The 22,158-nt window shown below is 39.3% G+C and overlaps 3 protein-coding genes across 3 annotated transcripts in view; all 3 read right to left on the bottom strand.

Annotated features, from left to right (window-relative positions):
- Window positions 1-508, bottom strand: part of GDPD1 (glycerophosphodiester phosphodiesterase domain containing 1) — a gene marked incomplete at its 5' end in the record, with an annotated part of 43,338 nt that extends 42,830 nt beyond the window's left edge. Inside the window, one exon of the mRNA XM_082679694.1 lies at window positions 367-508. Within this exon, the coding sequence (XP_082535820.1) occupies window positions 367-508 (142 nt within the window). The remainder of the gene's footprint in view (window positions 1-366) is intronic.
- Window positions 509-8,602: 8,094 nt separating this feature from the next.
- Window positions 8,603-13,094, bottom strand: SMG8 (SMG8 nonsense mediated mRNA decay factor). The gene is made up of 4 exons (XM_082678828.1): window positions 11,321-13,094; window positions 10,622-10,767; window positions 9,480-10,352; window positions 8,603-9,074 (listed from the first exon to the last, which is right to left on the bottom strand). The coding sequence occupies exons 1-4, from the start codon at window positions 13,077-13,079 to the stop codon at window positions 8,877-8,879; spliced, it is 2,976 nt and encodes a 991-aa protein (XP_082534954.1). The 5' UTR covers window positions 13,080-13,094; the 3' UTR covers window positions 8,603-8,876.
- A 7,546-nt stretch (window positions 13,095-20,640) lies between these two features.
- PRR11 (proline rich 11) overlaps window positions 20,641-22,158 on the bottom strand; it is a gene marked incomplete at its 3' end in the record, with an annotated part of 56,228 nt that continues 54,710 nt past the window's right edge. The window contains exon 10 of the mRNA XM_082679926.1: window positions 20,641-20,724. Coding sequence (XP_082536052.1) covers window positions 20,641-20,724 — 84 coding nt within the window. The remainder of the gene's footprint in view (window positions 20,725-22,158) is intronic.

Consider the following 22,158-nt stretch of genomic DNA (forward strand, 5'->3'; position numbering starts at 1 on the left):
TCCCCACTTGTGCCTCACTGCTAGGAAGGTAGCTTGCCATCATCCTTCCCTCCTCCGAGAAACCTCCATCTACCTTTCATTCTCACCCTGGTCCTTCCTCCTTCTGAGAACCCCTGACATCGCCGCACTCGAGAGGTCCCCACCTTGGCTCTGTCTCAAGACCCCTTTCCTTCCTTCAGGCGACCTCCCCTCCACACTGCCTTCACCTCCGGGGGAGCCCTCTATCCACACACGCCCATCCTTCCTCAAACTCTCACGTATTTCCACCCGCCTGCCTTTTGCGGAGGACCCTCAGCTCTAGTCGTGCTGGGGCAAGGTGGGGGGCCTCCCCCACCTCCGCCACCTGGTTCTGGGGACCCCTCTCACCTCCGCGGTGAGAGATGTGTTTACTGAGGAATCGTTGCTTCTTTCTCTGGTGCAGCAAGGTCGGGTATTTGAGCAACAAGAAGGAAGTCACCAAGTACCCTCCCAGGGTGGAGAGAAGGTAAAAAGCCGCGGTGGACGACATCTCAGCCACCCTGTGGGAAGTCTCCCACCGCCTGGCCCTCTGAACTCCTCTGAGACGGTCGCAACGGCTGCAGCGGCGGCGGCAGCTGCTGAAGAGGTCTGTTCGCCCCCAGCCGGTGCCAGCGGTGCAGCGCACTTGCCGGCGCCGGCCCAACACGCAGGCGCAGCCGGACTCTGGCAGCCAAGCAACAAAGGGGCTCCGACACGCAGGCGCGCTCAGGCTGCAGGGTATGAGCCGGCGAAGGTCCCAGAGCCCGCTTTTGTCACCTAGCTTTGTGGTCCGACTCGCAGCGCAAGTTGAGTCGAATGCTTGGAAACCCGCCAGTGCCTTCGCCATCACTCGGACCGAAAAGGCTATTCAAGGATAGCCTTCAGGAAGGCCTGACATAATGAGAAAGTTCACATCAAAAAGGGATGATTCCAGGGCGCGTCTTTAGCCCTAGTCGAAGAAATGCAAAGAACTCTTACCGATGGAGGAGTTAAAGCTTACTGAAAACAAATAATAAACACACTCATTTGTCCAGCCAAGGGAGAATTTTCCCTTTTGTCACACATACCATCAAAGGTACTAGTTTATCAGTCAAGTATTTGAGGGATGGTTCCTCTCCTCTCGCATTTTACTGTTAAAATGCAAACCTCATGCCTTGTACGCGATAGGCAGTCAAATGTTTGTTGACTTACAAGTCCGTTTAAAATAAGGAAACGTTGACAAGGTTATAGGTTATAACTTAAAAGTCTTGGGAAGACTGGAAACTAAATTTCCTTTCATCCCACACAAACTACTAATTCTAAGAGCCACATTTAAGTGCAAAAGAATTAACCCAGGGCTGAGGGAGAAATTTTGGCCAGAAAAACAGGTCTCTCACAGAAGTAGAATGCAGTGATTATTTAAAATCATGTGATTCTTGACTCTGGCCTTAAGCAAATTTCTTTCTTCTGTTTTCTTATCTGTAAAATGAGGAATTTTTTTACTAAATGATAACTTCCAACTCACACATTCTGTTAATAATGACTTCCCAAAGATTTTACCTTCCTTTAAGAAGAGTAAATAAAATTTGGAGGATTCTTGAAAACAAAGGCCTTCATTAGATTTTAAAAAGTTGCAGAGAAAGACTTTTGCATCCGTTTACCAACACAGTAGTCTTATTTCTTGGTCTAACACCAATATACGCAAAGAAATGATAAAGCCTTTGTAGAAGAGAACTAAGTATAAAAATTTCCACATACAACCAAACTTAAAATTAACAACATTTAAAGGGAACTCACAAGTTGAAAAATACTGCCTTGTTAGGAATTAAGGAAAGTATCTGTTTAGGGCTGTCAAATTATATCCTATAGAGTAGCTGTGCTCATGGTTCTGTTTCCCTTTTCCAAAATCTCTCTTGACAGCAACTTTAAATTTGATGACTACTTTATGATTAGTATAGATATATGTATATGATAAATATTACCAGGAAAAAAAATGTAACTAAGAATATTTAACCTTCAACTATAGAGGCACCAGTGGCGTAGCAGACAGAGCTCTAAATGTAGAACCCATAGATTGATTTATTTATTTACTTTTTGGCCACACTGCACAGCATGTGGGATCTTTGTTCCCCAAACAGGGATGGAACCCACACCTCCCGCACTGAAAGCACGGAGTCTTAAGCACTGGGCTGCCAGGGAAGTCCCTAGAACCCATAGATATAGCTATGCTATTTATAAACTGAGTGACTCTGGGCATATCACTTAGTTTAAGCCTCAGTTTCACATCTGTAAAATGGGGGATAATAATATCTAACCTCAGAGCAGTATTTTGAGGATCTAAGGAAGTAAAATGAAAGCACTGAAAGTATCCTAGGGAATTCCCTGGTGGCCTAGTGGTTAGGATTCAGCAACAAAGTTGGGGAAAGTATACAGAATTATTCAAAATAAGTAACCAAGCAGGAGCACACATGCCTTAGTGCAGGCCCAAGAAAATTAACACCAATGAAAGAACAGGTGAAAGTATAATAGTAGAAAAGCATCTTTTAAAAAATTGCACTTATATGATGAGAGATATCTTCCAAGATGAAGGCCATATTTTGCGGGAAATTTATGAGACTCCGAAGTTAATAAGACATTATTTAAGCCAAGAAAGGCAATTAGCACAGGCAATCAATTATCATAGGGGGAAAATGTTGGAAAAGAAAGAGTATCAGAAATCACTGGCCTGGGACTTCCCTGATAGTCCAGGGGTTAAGACTCTGGGCTTCCACTGCATGGGGCATGGGTTCCATCCCTGGTCAGGAAACTAAGATCCTGCATGCTGTGCAGCATGGCCAAAAAAATGTTAAAAATAAGGAAAAATAAAAACTTAAAAAAAAAAGAAATCGGGCTTCCCTGGTGGCACAGTGGTTGAGAGTCCGCCTGCCAATGCAGGGGATACGGGTTCGTGCCCCAGTCGGGGAAGATCCCACATGCCGCAGAGCGGCTGGGCCCGTGAGCCATGGCCGCTGAGCCTGCGTGTCCAGAGCCTGTGCTCCGCAACGGGAGAAGCCACAACAGTGAGAGGCCCGCGTACCGCAAAAAAAAAAAAAAAGAAAAAAAAAAAAAAGAAATCACTGGCCTGTTTCATTGAGAAGAGAAAACTGATATCTGGAGAGGTTAAGTAGTTTGCCCAAGACTATACAGCTAGTGGCTGATATAACAACAAGGTCATCAATCTTAACTCAGTTCAAGGGGTTGGAGAAGATAGTACTGATCTTACGAAAAATAAAAGATTTGAAAAATAATCTTGCTCTTCATAGAAGATAGCATTAAGGAAATTCCCACTTAAAAAGTGTCCTTGGAAGCATATCAGAGGTAGCAGATCCAGGATGCGGTATAGTGAAAAGAACATTCATGCTAGTCAAATGTTTCCTTAACCTGTCATTTCAACCCCATCTACAACTGTATTGCCCAAATTATTAGGGTTCTAGATAGCAGATGCAATTGACTAGGAACATAGATCATTGGGACCAGAAGGCATTTACCCAAGAGTTCTAAAGGAACCCATAAATTACAGTGTGATACTATGCTAAATAAGAAAACTGCTGCAATAAACAGCTAGTGTGCAGACAGACTGGCAGACTGCCATTAGGATTCTCAACTCTAACAGTGGGAATCTGATACTAGGTTAGAGCATGGTTCAACTTTCTTCAGGGCAATTTAGCAAAATATATCAAAACGTAAAATGTGTATATCCCTTGACCCATCAATCCCAGGCCTAACAGTTTATTCTGCAAAGAAAATTTCACAAGTATTAATAAAAGATGTATGCACCCTGGTATTCCATCGTTCATAGAAGCCCTAAATTTAAAAGAACCTAAATATCAAACAATAAAGGACAGATTATATAATTCATGATAAGGGAAAACAATGCAGCTATTAATAATACATTCATTTATTGACAGGAAAAATGTCTACCATATACTGTAGAGTGAAAAAAAGCAGATTACAGAACAAGACGTATTCTATGATTGCAGTTATGTAAAATTGAATACATATCCACATGTGACTGTCTGCATGAGATGTTTAGAAGGATATTCACTAAAATGTTGCCACTGGTTAGCAGAGAGCATTTAGCAAAGCAGTGGAACTTCAGGTAACTTATTCTTATCTTTGTTTAAAAAAAACCTATGAAACAATAACAGATACAATGACTACATATTCATTTTACAAAAACAACAAAGGTATGTTCAAAACCAAAAATTGTTTTACATGGGATTGTAAACTAAGGAGTCTTGCTTTTATATTGAGAAAATAGCCAGGATAATATAAAGGATAAAAGTCACTCAATACTCGAGACTTCCCTGGTGGTCGAGTGGCTAAGACTCCACGCTCCCAATGCAGGGGGCCCGGGTTCGATCCCTGGTCAGGGAACTAGATCCCACATGCAGCAACTAAGAGTTTGCATGCCTCAACAAAGATCCCACGTGCCGCAACTAAGACCCGGCAGCCAAATAAATAAGTCACTTGATCCTCAAGTACATGTAACTTTGTAGGAGAAAGGAAGTAATAAGCAACTGTGGTCATATAGTCCTCTAAGAGTGTCTACCATATCTCATTTTTCTGACATTAAAAACTCACCCAGGGGACTTCCCTGGTGGTCCAGTGGTAAAGAATCTGCCTTACAATGCAGGGGACGTGGGTTTGATCCCTGGTCAGGGAACTAAGATCCCACGCGGGGCAGCTAAGCCCACGTGCCACAACTACTGAGTTCATGTGCCTCAACTAGAGCCCACGTACCGCAAACTACAGAGCCCATGGGCTCTGGAACGCACGCACCACAACTACAGAGAGAGAAAAAACCCACACGCCGCAACAAAAGATCCCACATGCCTCAACGAAGATCCCGCATGCCACAACTAAGATCCAACACAGCCAAAAAAAATAATAAAGTAAACAAATAATAAATCTTAAAAAAACCCCCAAAACTCACCTATTCACAAGTCTTAAGACCAGAATCAAAATATTCAGCTGGAGAAACTGACACGCAGGTTTTATTTTTATATTTTCTAAGAAGGCAGAACATAGGAAGAGTACAGCTTTGAAGTCAGAGTCCTCAATTTAAATTCTGACTTTGTTACTTCCTAGCTATGTGACCTGGGACAAATTATTTAATCACCTCAAGCTTTAATTTCCTGATAAAATGGATGATATCTATCTTGCAGTGCTCTGAGGATTAGAGGCAATGTATACAAAATGCTTACTAAATTACCTAACAAGAGGATATTCAAGAAATAGCTATTATTATTGTGTGCCATTCAGTACACAGTAGCTATTGTTATTTTTATAAATCAGGCTTCTCTAGTTCCATTTTTCTAATTTTTTTCCTGTTCCTTTAAAGTCTTTTTAAATTTTTAATTTAAACTAAGAAACAAAACTCACTGTTTAAGTAGTGCAGGGGAGTCTTAATTTTAAGTAAACCAACGTATGAAACCATTTAAAAAATTAGATTAATGTAATTTACTTTATAAGGTTTATCATAGTAGTCCTTTAAATAGTTAGCACTCTTGAATAAAATATGATTTACTTCCTAAAAATTTTAATTCTATACAACTCTTCAAGGACACATCAAAAGACTTACCAATAAGCCAAAGAATGCCCTTCTGTCCTAGTGATTCTTAAAAAAGAATCAATTTGAAACATTTGCTTATATTTCAAAAAAAAATCTACTAAGCAAAGGACAATGCAAATGCTGCTACAAAAGAAATATAATTTCTTTTAAAAAACCATCACGTTTGAAGTTTGCTGAAATAAGGTTTGTAGGACTAAAGAGAAAGGTAGTAAGCAATACAGACCTGCATAGTCCACATTTCTCTAATGTGACACCCTGTAAACTTATTTATGGATAAAAACAAGCATGAAGAAGTGCTGCAATTGTATCTTAAGCAAGTTATAAGTACAAATAGCATAAAAATTTTGTATTTACTAAGTGAAGTAAGTCAGAAGGAGAAAGACAAATACCATATGATATCTTACATGTAAAATCCAACATATGACACAAATGAACTTATTTACAAAACAGAAACAGACTCACAGACATAGAAAACAAACTTATGGCTAACAAAGGGGAAAGGGGGTGGGGGAGGAATAAATTAGGAATTTGGTATTAGCAGGTACAAATTATTGTATATAAAATGATAGGGACTTCCTTGGCAGTCCAGTGGATAGGACTCTGTGCTTTCACTGCTGAGGGCCCAGGTTCCACCCCTAGTTGGGGAACTAAGTAAGATCCCACAAGTTGCATGGCATGGCCAATTAAAAAAAAAGATAAACAAGGTCCTACTGTATAGCACCGGGAACTATATTCAATATCCTGTAATAAACCATAATGGAAAAGAACGTGAAAAAGAATATGCATATATAGGGACTTTCCTGGTGGTCCAGTGGTTAAGAAGCTGCCTTCCAATGCAGGGGACGCAGATCTGACCCCGGTCCGGGAACTAAGATCCCGCATGTCACTGGGCAACTAAGTCTGTGCACCGCAACTACTGAGCCCGTGCACTCTGGAGCCCGCGCACCGCAACACAGCCCAGCACAGCCAAATAATAAACAAACAAACAAACAAACAGATGGAACAAAATATTATGCACAAAATGAATAAGTTACAAGGGTATATTAAAATAAAAAGAATATGTATATATATACATATAACTGAATCACTGTGCTGTGTGCCAGGAACTAACACAACACTGTAAATACTTAAACAAAAAAAGTTTTGTATTTAAAAATGCTATAGAAATTCAAATTAAGGTGGCTTCTGTAACCAAATATAATCAAGGAAAATTACTTACTAATTTAAGCAGTAATGTAAAGTTGTTCCATGTAGAATGATATCAAAAAGGAAATAAAGAAAAAAAGACACAGGTTTGCTCTTCTGAAATCTATCTGTTCTCATAAACTACTTTCTTATAGTTCCTCTGACCTACAAGCTTACACAACCTGTTAGTCAAGTCTTAGAAGCTATTAAAAAACAATACAACTATTAGTATATGTCCTACAGAACAGTCTAGCTATACTTCCCAAATGCAACTACCAATGACTATGCTTAATACAAAAGTAATTGTGATTTTTAAAACTGATATAAAAAGAGTGAAAGATACAAAGGAAAAGGATGAAAAATAAGGCTGAGATGAAAGAAGAATATAGACTAATTTTCATATTGGCTCAGATTCTCTTCCTAATTAAACTACAGTAAAATAGGCATAAAAATACACCTAATTAAATTACAGTTTTAAATTGGCTGCCAGTTATGTGTTTCTCTATATAGATTTAAAAATCAAAACCTAAGTAAGTAACTGTTTTAAGCTGGTAGCAAGATGTGTTAAACAAATACTACATTTCATGGGACTTCCCTGGTGGCACGGTGGTTAAGAATCCACCTGCCAATGCAGGGGACACAGGTTCGAGCCCTGGTCCAGCAAGATCCTACATGCCGTGGAGCAACTAAGCCAGTGCGCCACAACTACTGAGCCCACGTGCCTAGAGCCCGTGCTCCAAACAAGAGAAGCCATCACAATGAGAAGCCCACGCATCACAATGAAGAGTAGCCCCCGCTCGCCGCAACTAGAGAAAGCCTGCGTGCAGCAACGAAGACCCAACACAGCCATAAATAAATAAATAAATAAAAACAAATACTACATTTCATATATATTGCAACTAAAATCTCCAATTCTATTTGCTCAGCATTTCAAAATCAATGTGCCCAGGAAAATATAATCAGTTACATTAGAATTCTGGCATATTAACTTATTTTGCACACTTAGCTAATTAGTGATATATCAGTGTCATCATGTTGATGCTGGTGAACGTTAACATCGATATGAATTGATAAAATTTGTATCACTTAGCAAATTGTTTCATAGTATGTACTAATATCCTGGATAAATAAGTTTTAGTTCAGAGAGCATTCATTTAAAATATGGTATCTCATCAGTCCAAGAATAAAATGGTGAGAACAAAACAATGTAACTCAGGTACCAGAATGGTAAGCCAAACAGTAGGACATATTTTTGCAATTAAGTCCTCATACAATTACCAGATAACCTACTGGATCATCTCGTTTTTTTTTTTTAAAGATACTGTGGTTTCTGCCTCTCTCTCTCTCTCTCCCCCTTTTCTTTTCTTAAAATTTATTTATTTTTTGGCTGCGTTGGGCCTTCGTTGCTGTGTACGGGCTTTCTCTAGTTGCGGTGAGCAGGGGCTACTCTTCATTGTGGTGCATGGGCTTCTCATTGCGGTGGCTTCTCTTGTTGCAGAGCACAAGCTCTAGGCACGCGAGTTTCAGCAGTTGTGGCTTGCGAGCTCTAGAGCTCAGGCTCAGTAGTTGTGGCGCCTGGGCTTAGTTGCTCTGCAGCATGTGGGATCTTTCTGGACCAGGGCTCAAAACTGTGTCCCCTGTATTGGCAGGTGGATTCTTAACCACTGCGCCACCAGGGAAGCCCTGGATCATCTTGATTTGAAGATAATTTCAGGAGCAGCATTTTAAGGAAAATCCCAGCTAAAACATTTTAGCAATAACAAAGCTTTGGCTCAACCTGATAATGCAACATTCAGTTATAATAGAAATATGTTTTATTATGGACAGTGAAACAGAAACAAAGAGAGAGTAGAGGTATCAACCATGTATTTCAGGTCCTTTTCTAGAATAAACAATGTTTATTAGGAAGCTGTACCCCCATTTACAATAAGTATCAACAATATCATGAAATAGTGGAACAATTACTGTCCAAATACTGAACTCCTGTAACCAAAACACATTTTATGTTCAAGAAAACACAGTATCACACACCAAAAATCACCCCATACACACCAAAACCAAAAATCAGCTCCAGTTTAGGACTGTACTGGCTGGAAAACACTTATTGTGTTACTGCTTTAAGAACCCCACGGAGCACCTTGTAACTCATCAACTGCACATTTTCCTTCGTAGGGAAACAAGGTCCTCTCTCAGTCACGTAGGCGTATGGAAATCTCAAAACCCAGAGGCCATCAGGTGGGAGAGTTATTTCTTGTTTTTCTGGGTAGAATACTGGACATGGTGGTGGGCCTGGCTGAACCTGAAAAACACAGGTTATATGATTAATATATTTCAATAAGAAACACCTGAAAGATAAGTGCCTAAACAAAGGATAAGTTCACAGAGCACATAAGATTAAGCAGGTAATGTGTACATTCTTAACTCCAATCATATCTGATATTACATTAAATAATCTCAAATACTATCCTGCTTTTCTACAGATTTTTAACTTCAAGTTCTGCCTCTAACCAGATGACGTGAATTGATGGGTGAACTGATTAACACACCTACAATCTATTTTTCAAGAAACACAATGTTAGGTATAAGAGGTATTTAAAATTAAGACCTGTTTAATTAGTTTGATACCCTGTACTTTTTTCATATAATCAAAACAAGCATCAGCATTTTTGGTTTGTCTGAGGACAAAAAGGGTTATATTTCTTACCTGAGGCATTAGTATTATCTGCAAAGGAGCATCAGGAACCACAACGAAAAGCCTCATAAGTTGAGCATAATGTGGTTTTAGCCCTCTACCCTGAGATGATGACAGAATATATAAGGGCATATCACTATTCAGGGCTTTTAAAGCTGATTCCTTGGGCCCACTTCCCATTACTTTCATTACTTTGTCAGGTCCTGAGCACATAAATCTTCGTCCTCGAGAGTCTTCATATTCAAAGCCCACAAATGCTCGCGCTATGTCATCTCGCCGTCTTCCTCTTCCCATTACAACTGCACTTCTCTTTCCAGGAACAGCTTTATTTGGAGCAGGCCAAGAATTTGTGTCTAAGTCTCCTTCATCTTCAGCCCTAGTCCTGATGACAATGTCCCAAGGCATAAGATAGTTTGTTCCTGGAATGAAGCCCTGTTGGTCCAAACCAGTATGAAAGTTATAAGACTTAGCAGGGCCTAGTTTAATCAAAGACCAGCTGGAGAATTTAGGTAGGAGACCTTTGGGGCAATTTGAGTGTAGCATGCCCGGGAGATATTCAACCGTGGATGCCTGCCGATCAACCAAGTTTGGTCTCTTCTCAGTTTTTACTTCTCCTTGACCATGAACTTCTGGATTATCTCCTCCTGCTTGTGGGTCAGCTGGATAGGTACCTAAACTATCTGTGGATTGGCCTAAGCTCAAAGCTAAACTCAGGCTTGTGCTCTCTCCTTGGGTTTGAGGTTCTTTTTCTTTAAGTTTATCAGCATCTGCATCTGGAGGGGCAGGAGATGATTCGTTTTTGGCAGGAGCAGGATCTGGAGTACTTGGTTCAAATACTGGGAAATTGATGTGATCCAATTTTCCACAACATTTTTCTTCCAGAAGCTATGGAGGAAGGAAAAAAACAAACTAATCCTGTGAACCTTTCACTGAAAACAACACATGCTTCACATTAAAAAGCAAGATCAACAGTTAATGGGTAAGCAAATAAGTACATATAAAGAAATTTCCCTTGTTAGATATCACACTGCAAGTCACATTTACTTATCTAGATATTTTGCTCCTGAAAAAGTATATTTTTACTCAGATGGTCATTAGCAAAAAAAAAAAAAAAAAAAGAGAGAGAGAAGAGGAGGAAAAAATGTAGAGTCTACCTGATAAAAGTCATAGTTAGCTGCCTTGATATCAAAGGGATCATCTCGAGGTGCCTGTTTCCTTCCACAGTTACAGGCACCAGTGGATCGAGCTCGGCTATTGTGATACAGCACAGGAGGATTTCTATCAGGCTCTGGTTTTTCTCCTGGAAAATATAAGTCACTATTAATTTTACACACAATGCAGACCCAAATTTATTTTGCATTCAATTGCACCTTAACCCCCAAATTTCTCCAACCAGTTCTTTGGAAATGAGAAGTAAAAAACCACCCAAAACACAAAAACTTGACTAAACACATCTAACAGAAGCAAGTGAAAATACATGACATAATATGTATTTTTAATCTAAACTTTTAGGGTCTCTAAGTAAATTTTATCATCATCATAGTGCCCATACATTTCACTATATTCATTTCAGTTAAACAAAAGGTAAAAATGTTAATATGAAATTCCTGAAACTTTGTATTATTTAATAGTTCTCATTTACTAATCCCCTAGGGTTCATTCTTTAAATACAAGAACATAATTAGTAGTCATAGCTGATTTTTCTTTTTACAGCAGGAGAAAAAACTTAAATCTGATGTACGTAAATTTCTGCAGGGCCCTCTTTTTAAAGACATAATGAACACTCTCTTAAAACAAGAATAAAAACACAGCTCAAAGTTTTGATTTCAAAATACTGAGAAAATTTTGGCCACCTGATTTAGGTAAGGAGTGAAATTTATGTACACAGTGTTGATCAGTTAAACTCCTCTCCTCACAGAGCTGATGGCCATTGCTCCAAAACTTGTAGCAGTCCTCGTGTAACTGCATGGCATATTTGTGAAAGGCTGGACCCCTAGCATGTTGACTGTATACTCGAAGAGCCTGGGCAAGCTGATTCTTATGGACAGTCATTGTGTAATTATGAGGCAAATTTGACTGGTAGGCACTATGGGCCATGGGTAAAGCTTTCTGGCACCGGTTCTCTGAGAATTTTGTGTCAATATCCAAAAACCCTTCCAAGACTTTAATACTGCTTAAAATCTTAGACGTTAGCTCCCCAGTGGGAGAGCCCGGGTCCTCCTCTTTCCCATCGATAGCTACTTCGTACAGTTTTGAAGCTGCTGAGATCCACTTCTGATAAGTAGGAAGTTCAAAATGGGAAGGCTGTGGGTTCCTGCCCACACTGTCATCAAAACCTTTCTTGCTTAGTACTAGCTCTACATGCTGCCATAGGAATTCCCGAAGAGTGAAATCCACTAGCTGCCCAGAAGAACTGGAACTGCTAGTGTCAGTGTGGAAAGAAAGCTGCTGTCGGCTGTGCTGCCTCATCACCTGGTATCGCCTGGACCCAGAAAGGGGTGCAGGGACCAGCAAAGATTCAGGGTCTTTCACAGTACAATGACTCCTAAGTTGGTCCAGCAACATGCCTACTGGGTCCTCCTCCTGGCTTCCAGGAACTATGTACACAAACGCCTGATTGGCCGGCACAGTAAAGAGGCAGTTGATACTCTGATTAGTCAAGACACGACTCTTCCGGAAGATTCTATAAATCTGGTCTTCCAGGGCATGCTGCAGTCTCCTTTTGGGAGAATGCTTCTTGGGCTTCTCTGGATGAGCTGGGTCTTGATTCCGAGGGGGTTCCACCTTGAGTGCTCCATTGAGTTGAAAGAGGAAAAGGAGTCTAGGTGGGCAAGGTCTGCAGTTTAGCTTCCAGTCTTTGCCAACTGGACAATCCTTAATGGCTGTTTTGAGGAGGGGTAGTACTTTCTGTCTCAGTCCATCCAGGGCTCTGAATACTCGATCATAAGTGATGTCAAAGGAACAAGTGGGATGGACCAGAAGCAAGATGTGACAGACGGAGAAAAGGTAAAGGAGACTGAGGCACTGCAGTTTCTCTTGATGCTTCCAGAACTCGTGCGCTTCCGCATGAGGTAAAGGGAGGCCACCTCCAGCTTCCCCGCTCTGAAGGGCCCGACAAGCCCGGAGAAGCTGGGAATTGTCACAGATGGAAGTTAAAAGAAGATACAGAACTTTGCTTTCCTGGTTGTAATAGGCTTGCAGAAGGCTGTAGTCCTGGGAACCTGGCTCAGTTCGGTTCCCTTCCGCGACAGCTACACCTCCCCGAACTGGATCACCGGACCCGGCGCCAGGGACCCCGGCTCCACCAGCCTCCCCGACGACCCCAGCCTCGGTCCTGATTCCAGGCCCCGAGTCTCCAGGATCTTGGCGGCGAAATAGGGGGAAAACCTGTCGGTCGCACACGGTGTTCACAAGTGAAAACTTCTCGGAATTCAGGCGCAGAGCCGTCTTGCCGAAGATTCCCACCACGCAGATCTCATCCTCCCGCCAAGGAGGCTCCGGTCCGCCAGCCGCGCTCCCACCACCCTCTGTAGGGGACCCCTCGGGACTTTCAGAGCCTGTCCAGGCTGAAGCGCCCATTAAAAGCTCTCTCAAACTGACAGGACCCGCCATGGTGCGGAGACTACTCTAGCGTTCTTCCGGTCCCTCCGGTAAACAGAACCGGCTCTCGTCCAAGTTTGAAATCCCTCCTCCGCTTCTTCAGTTCCTGCTTTCCTCTCACTTTAGGTTCCGCCTCTCGCTTCTCCTGTCATAGTTTTTCACCAAGGTTTTACCTAGTCCTACAGCCCAGCTGATTTAAGATTTTCCTTAACCGGAGACTGTAGGAATTGAAATATCAGAAAGACATTTAGAAGCAGTTAGGGTTTTTTTTTTGTTTGTTCTTCTTGATAGACAAAACGTTTAATGAATGTTAAAAGTTACAAAATCATTTTAGTGAAAAGGAGAGCTGTGTTTGTGACAATCTAAAATGACATTACATGCAAGATAAAGGCAGAAGTAAGTAGTTTTGAAAAGGAATTATATTCACACTATGCTAGATTTAATTCTTGTCAAATATTTATAGAGCATCTACAACAGGTTTATTGTCCTCACCACATTAACCTCTCAATCCTTTCTACATCGTATTTTCTTTCTGACAAACAACTACTCACCCACCCACTCATCTCACCTCCAACTTTTTTTTCACTACCAGTAGTGATTTTATTTTATTTTTATTGAAGTATAGTTGATTTACAATGTTGTGTTAGTTTCAGGTGTACATCAAAGTGATTCAGTTATACATATTTTTTCCTGATGCTTTTCCATAATAGATTATTACAAGATATTGAGTATAGTTCTCTGTGCTATACAGTAAATCCTTGTTATTTATCTATCTTATATATATTGCTGTGTATCTCTTAATCCCATACTCCTAATTTACCCCCCCTCCTTTTTCCCCTTTGGTAACCATAAGTTTGTTGTCTATGTCTGAGACTCTATTTCTGTTTTGTAAATAAGTTCATTTGTGGGTTTTTTTGGATTCCACATATAAGTGATATAATATTTGTCTTTCTCTATCTGGCTTACTTCACTCAGTATGATAATCTCTAGGTCCATCCATGTTGCTGCAAATGGCAATATTTTATTCTTTTTTATAGCCAAGTAATATTCCATTATGTGTGTGTGTATGTCATATATATGTCACATATATATGATATTATATATGCCTCATCTTCTTTATTCATTCATCTGTTGATGGACACTTAGGTTGCTTTCATGTCCTGGCTATTGTAAATAGTGCAATTGGGGTGCATGTATCTTTTCAAATTAGAGTTTTCATCTTTTCCCGGGTATGTGCCGAGGAGTGGGATTGCTGGATCATATGGTAACTCTATTTTTAGTTTTTTTTAAGGAACCTCCATACTATTTTCCATAATGGCTGCACCAATTTACATTTAGACCAACAGTGTAGGAGTGTTTCCTTTTCCCCACATCCTCTGTAGCATTTATTATTTGTAGACTTTTTGATGATGGCCATTCTGACCGGTGAGAGGTGATAACCTCATTGTAGTTTTGGGTTTGCATTTCTCTAATAATTAGCAATGTCGAGCATCTTGGAAGCAGTTAGTTTGCAGTTCAAGGAATAAAAAAATTCCACAAAAAAGAGTGTCAAATCACTCTTCTAAAAGTAGGAAACTGTTTCACTTTAAGCTCCAGAACCTTGCTGTAGAAGGATTAGTCTGCAGCCCAAAGAAGGAGCTTGTTAGAAATGCAGAATCTTAGTCCCCACCCCAGACCTACTAATCAGAACATGAATTTCAATAAATCCTAATGATTTGTACACACTTTATAGTTTGAGAAGCACCACTTTAAAAACATCTTTCAAAGCAAGGTGAACAGATTTCTTTCTTGACTCGTATCAATGGAAAAAAAAAAGGCAGGGATTTTGAAAGGTTTATGGAATACAACAACAATAAAATATTATCAAACTCAGAAGAATATATACCAAAATGTTTAAAACGTGTTAGGATTTGTTTAATTTTTTTCTTTACTCCTTTTTTCCCTGCTTTTTAAAAAAATGGATTTTTCTTTAGAGCAGTTTTAGGGTCATAGTGAGATTGAGCACAAAGTACAGAGTTCCCATATACCCTTTGCCCCTACACAGTCATAGGTCCCTTTACTATCAACACTGGGCTGCAGAGTGGTACATTTGTTACAATCTCTGAAACTACTTTGACAAATGATTATCACTCCCAAATTCATAGTTTCCATTAGGGTTTATTCTTGGTGCTGTGCATTCTGGGTTTGGATATGTATCCACCATTAACGTGTCATATAGAATAGTTTCACCGCCCTAAAAATCCTATGCATTCTACCTATTCATTTCTCCCTTCCCCCAAACTCCTGGCTACCACTGATCTTTTACTGTCTCCACAGTTTTGTCTTTACCAGAACGTCATATAGTTGGAATCATACATACAGTGCATAGCCTTTTCAGATCGGCTCCCTTCACTTAGTAATATGCATTTAAGTTTCTTCCGTGTATTTTATGATTTGCTAGCTCATTTCTTTTTTGTGCTGAATAATATTCCATTATCTGGATGTACCACAGTTTATTTACCTATTCACCTACTGAAAGACATCTTAATTGCTTCCAAGTTTTGGAAATTATGAATAAAGCTCCTATAAACGTCTGTAGGCAGGTTTTTGGGTGGACATACTCTTATTTTTATATCTCTATTTTCTAATTTTTCTACAATGAACACTTTCTTCAATGTGTAATATTAAAAAAATTCTTCCTTGAAGAAATGTGGAAAGCCTTAATTCAATGTTTGATTTAGCTGGCTGGAAGTTCAAATAGTTAAGATTTATTACTTTAAGAAAAATACTCTGGCTTTAAAGTAGAGATGAGATTAATTTGTGTTTAATGAGCTCTTACTTGGATGTCAAAAAATGATCACAATAAAAATCAAACAGATTAGTTACTCTGTGTATGGCTCTGTGCTAAGTCCTTACCAAGAATTATCTCATTTATGCATGATCTCACTTATCTGTGGAATCTAATAAAAAAAAACCTAACAGAAACAGAGAACAAAGTGGTGGTTGTCAGATGAGGAGGTGGGTGGGGTAGTGGGGTGGATGATGGGTAGGAGGGGAATGGATGAAGGTGGTCAAAAAGTACATACTTCCAGTTATAAGGTAAATAAGTTCTGGGGATGTGATGTACTTCGTGGTGACTCTACACAGTTAACAATATTGTATATTTGAAAGTTGCTAAGAGATACATGTTAAAAGTTCTCACCACAGGAAAAATATTATAACTATATAAGGTGACCAAGGTTAACTAAATTTATTGTGGAAATCAGTTTGCAATAGATACATATATCAAACCATTATGTTGTATACCTTAAACAAATACATTATATGTCAATTATATCGCAAGAAAAGTGGTTAGGGGGAAGAATTATCATTTAATTCTCAAAGGAAGGGAGGGGTCCTAAGTCCTGGTGATGGTATTTTTAATATATTAAGCTGTGTTGGGCTTCCATAAATTCTTCTCAATCAACACTTATTTACTAACAAGAATTTAGAAAGGAGTAGAGGTGGGCTTTCAAATGTATTTTTAAAAATTTTGTTTGTCTATTTGGTTTTTACTTGTTCGCTTCTCTACTTCTATATGTCCAGATTCTATCTCTCTTCTAAAAGCCAACTAAGATAAGAAATTGTACATGTTTATCCACATAAATTATATTGTGATCCTCATCATGTAGATTATTTGCTATGTTTAGTATGTGACTTTGCTACTATAATTTTAACAATTCTTTGACTTACAAATCCAGGAAAAAGTGTATATTAACCACATCCATTTGTATAGATTTCCCAAGTAAACAAAATGTTGAGAAACCAAATTGAAAAGACTCTCTATGCAGCTGCTTCCCACTAGCTATCTATTTTACATTTGGTAGTGTATATATGTCAATGCTACTCTCTCACTTCGTCCCAGCTTACCCTTCCCCCCTCCCCGTATCCTCAAGTCCATTCTGTAGTAGGTCTGTGTCTCCAATAGATGTTAAAAAAAAAAAAAAAAAAAGAATCTCTAGAAGAAAACAAGAGTAACAACTCTCATACTTTGCTGAAGGGACCATAGATTGATTGGTACAACCACTTGGAAAACCAGTTTGACAGTATCTAGAAAATAGGCATGCTTTATAACCTAGCAGTTCCACTCCTAGATATACACACTAAAGTAACACTTGCATAAATGTACATGTTCAAGAATGTTCAAAATGGCATGCATAGCTCATGATAGCCAAAAACTAGAAACAACCTTAATGTCCATTGACAACAAAATCAATTAATATACATCAAAAATAAATTATCTATAGCACTGCACAATAATATGGTTGAATCTTAAATGTAGATTGAAAGAAGCCAAAAACAAAAGAATATATAATGTATGATTCTATTTATAGAGTTCAAAAGTGAGCAAAATAAACCATAGCATTTAGGCGTGCATACTTAGAGGGCAAAGCAAAAAAAAAAGCAAGCAGATCAGTAGTTACTGGGTTTTTGTTTGTTTGTTTGTTTTTTAATTAATTATTTAATTTTTGGCCGCGTTGGGTCTTCATTGCTGCTTACGGGCTTTCTCTAGTTGCGGCGAGCGGAGGCTACTCTTCCTTGCCGTACACAGGCTTCTCATTGTGGTGGGCTCTAGGCGTGTGGGCTTCAGTAGTTGTGAGCTCAGTAGTTGTGGCTCGCGGGCTCTAGAGCACAGGCTCAGTAGTTGTGGCACACAAGCTTAGTTGCTCCACAACATGTGAGATCTTCCCAGGCCAGGGCTTGAACCCATGTGCCCTGAGTTGACGGGTGGATTCTTAACCACTGCGCCACCAGGGAAGTCCTTCATAGTTACTTCTTAAGGAAAGGTATTAAGATAAGGGAGGGACACAGGCAGGATTTCTAGGCACTTAAATGTCCCTTTTTTTGGTGTTTATATGAGTGTTTTATGATTTAATTTATATATTTATATTTTATGTACTTTTCTGTATGTGTAATATTTCTAGTAAAAAAATGTTAAAGAAGAGAACGACCAAAGGCTCAGTCTCAAAATAAACACTGGAAGCATATGATCAGCAACAATTTAATGAGGCCATAGCAGTTACAGGATTCTCAAATGGGTACAGTATAAAACCTGTCATAAAATTAGTAAGAGATGTAAGACAGAACACACTTCAATACTGGTACAACGGTAATAGCAGCTTTACAAATGTTTATCTATAGGATTTCTATAGTTTTTTTAAAAAATGAACCTTTATCTCACAAGAATGATCAAATCATTTAAAATAAATTGATACAGTACACAGTGGTTTATTAATATTATAAACATTATAAATGTCCCAGAAAATATTTACAAATACTCACTGGCTTTATTCTCAGTGATTATTCCCTTTAATTTCACTTAATATAAACATAGTAGCAGGTTTAAAAAAATTATTAGAAACAGACATATTTCTTTTTTTATATATAAATTTACTTATTTTTGGCTGCATTGGGTCTTCGTTGCTGTGCACAGGCTTTCTCTAGTTGTGGCGAGTGGGGGCTACTCTTCATTGCACTGCGTGGCTTCTCGCTGCAGAGCACGGGCTCTAGGCACGCGGGCTTCAGTAGTTGTGGCTCGCGGGCTCTAGAGCACAGGCTCAGTAGTTGTGGCACATGGGCTTAGTTGCTCCGTGGCATGTGGGATCTTCCCGGACCAGGGCTCGAACCCGTGGCCCTTGCATTGGCAAGCGGATTCTTAACCACTGAGCCACCAGGGAATCCCAGAAACAGATATATTTCTTAACTTCCATTATCTGTTTAATTTGCATCCATAAATGTAAATATAAATGTGGGTCTCATGAAAAAAAGAACACTGTCCCCACGTCTGCCTTCCAGTTTGGTGACTTTCCACAACACTGTATTTGGCATCTCAAAGCTATATTTATCTGAGGAAATATAGGCATTTTGGGGAATTTGCTAAAATATCTTTCTAGCCTGAGATAACCAGGGGATATTTCAGAGATATCATCTTATGTAGCTGTTTCCTGTCGGGCTAGAAAGTTCAGTGAAAAACTGCCACTCCTTGTTTCCCCTCCACGAGGAGATGCTATCCTTATTCTTGGAACTGCAGCGGAAGTTATCAGCATCAAAGCTAATCCTGTGCCTTCAGAGTCACATCCTAATGAGAGTTCCTCTTCTTCCATATTTATCGCATTAGTGATTAGGGGTCCTGGCTGAAGCTAGAGTAGTGTCTACTGCTAAGTAGACATGTCTGACAAACTGGGGGCTCCCAGATATTGGCAACTTTGTAGAAGACTGACTGATAGGGTTGCCAAATAAAATATAGGATGTTCAGTTGAATTTGAATTTCAGATAAACAACGAATAATTTTTTAGTATAAATATGTCCCATGCAATATTGGGGACATATTTAAACTTCAAAAAATTATTCATTGTTTAATGGGACATATTTATACTTAAAAGTTATTTGTTGTTTATCTGAAATTAGACTTTGATGGAGTGTCATGTGTTTATATTTGCTAAACCTGTCAACCTGTACTGTCAGGAAAAAGCAAAATCCAGTGAGGTGTGCGTGATCACTGTTATTGAATCAATAGGTGGCTGAGGACAGGGAATCAGATCTCACAGTGAACCTGCCATGGACTTCAGAGAATCCTTGGTGGGGCACTGTGGAAAACACAAGGTTCCTGTTGAGGTCTTCATGAAATTTATATTTAGCGTCATGAATGTGGATAGCAGATATCAAAGTGAGGAATATCTCAGACTTCAGTAAGCCAAATATAACTACCTACCTAAGATGCTAGAAATGATATTCTAATTTTTTTAAAAACCATTTATTTATTGTTTTGGTTACGCCGGGTCTTAGTTGCAGCAGGCAGGCTCCTTAGCTGTGGCTCCAGGGCTCCTTAGTCGCAGCTTGCCAGCTCCTTAGTTACAGCATGTAGGCTCCTTAGTTGCAGTATGTGAACTCTCAGTTGCAGCATGTATGCAGGATCTAGTTCCCTGACCAGGGATTGAACCCAGGCCCCCTGCATTGGGAGAGCGGAGTCCCATCCACTGCACCACCAGGGAAGTCCCATGATATTCTAATTTTTAAGGTCACATTGGAGTTTTTGTTTCAAATTCTTTTGGAACAGTTAGGTTTGAATGGGGGATGGTTTTACTTCTTAATTGATTATAGGGAACAGAAATAAAATCTAGAGGGTCTGTTTTTTATGGTTAAGTTTGTAGCACTTAATGAATGCATGAACTTTACAGGCTGAAATACTTTGCTTTTCAATTACCTGAGACTACCCAAGATGAATGGGCACCAGGTTATTTTCTTAATGTCATAACTGCACCTATAGAGTAAAAATTAGAGTTATCCAGTTAAACTTGAATAATCTCCCCAACCTAAATTTGGTAATTGCAGGATAAACATCACTTTGGGGATTGCATTTTCCCATCTGTTCTATTATTGATCATGTAAACTAGAAAATATCCTAATACTTGCTTTATACTACAGTATGTATGGGCTCCATACATATTTTAATTCTTCGAATGAATTATATATTAATATAATTCTTTATACATACTACATTAAAAAAAGGATTGGGATAATATTATCTGTATATTTTATGGATCATCGTATGGAGTCAGGCAGAGGTGGCATCATTTTGTTCATCAAAGCTGCTTGTAGAAAGTGGCAGAGTTTGAGTTGGGCTTCTAGGGTGAGCCAGCTATGAAAAGAAACAAAGGTCCCAAGTATAATATGAATGATGTTCTTGTGGCCAGCACAGCTCTTCTTCTTCCTCACTAACAAAACCCAGATTTTATGCAAGGCAGCAATGCATCTGGTTTCTAAAAACCACTTTTCCCCAGCTTCCCTGATATTATCAGAAGTTCCTGGATATCCCCTGTTTAAAGAGATGAAAGGCAGCTTAGTTAGCACACCCTTTTGCCCTTTGCCCTTCTTATCTTGCCTACAATGTGGACGTGAGGCTTCAGGAAGTGTTGATATTCTGCACCGTAAGGATGAAAGCCACATATTAAGGATGGAAGAGAGGTGATTACATGGTCAAGCTGCTGTACCCGTTACGCACTGCCTATTTCCCAAGGCAATATGCAGAAAAGAAAAATAAGGCCTTATTTGGTTAAGTCACTATAGTCAGATTTCTATTACGAGTAGGCAAATGCAAAGCCTAACTAATACAGTTGCTTCAGAATTAAACGAAAAAGGAAGTCTAAGGAGTGGGAAAAGTCATTCCATGTCTAACAACAGTTTTTACTAGATATCTTCTAGTAAGTGGATTTTGAGGAGCACAACATATGGCATAGGTCTTATGTGTGATTTTTGATGTCATTGCTCAATATATGGGTTTATCGTTCATTATATTTTTAATTGTTTCCACATTACGCAACCCACTATAGTAGTTATGGGGTAGGGCAGGGACAAAAAGGATCCTAGAGCTAAACAAAGAAAGGAAGTGAGGGTTCTTCCCTCTGCCCATCACAATTTGTGGTATTACCAAGGATCTGGGGGTGGACTCCTATTGGATGCTCCAAAAGGAGGAAAGAGGAATCCAGTCACACCTCCAAAGAAGGTCATATAGTGCCCAGGAGGACCAAGTTGATCGGCAAGAGGGAAACAAAGCTGTCCTGCAAAAGGCACTGATTCTCTCTTTTTTAAACGGTAGTTGATTTACAATGTTGTATTAGTTTCAGGTGTACAGCTTCAGATTCTTTTCCACTATAGGTTATTACAAGATAGTGAATATAGTTCCCTGCACTATACAGTAAATCCTTGTTGTTTATCTATTTTATATATAGTAGTGTGTATCTGTTAATCCCATGTTCCCAATTTATCCCTCCCCCCACCCCCCGCCTTTGGTAACTGTAAGTTTATTTTCTATGTCTGTGAGTCTATTTCAGTTTTGTAAATAAGTTAATTTGCATTATTTTTTTTAGATTCCATATAAGTGATATATAATATTTGTCTTTCTCTGCCTAACTTCACTTAGTATGACAATCTCTAGGTCCATCTGTGTTGCTGCAAATGGCAGTATTTCATTCTTTCTTATGACTGAGTACTATTCCATTGTGTATGTGTGTTTGCGTGTGTGTTTGCGCGTGTGTGTGTGTACCACATCTTCTTTATCCATTCATCTGCTGAT

This window comes from Grampus griseus (assembly GCF_964374135.1).
Source record: "Grampus griseus genome assembly, chromosome: 20".
NCBI classification, from domain to species: domain Eukaryota; kingdom Metazoa; phylum Chordata; class Mammalia; order Artiodactyla; family Delphinidae; genus Grampus; species Grampus griseus.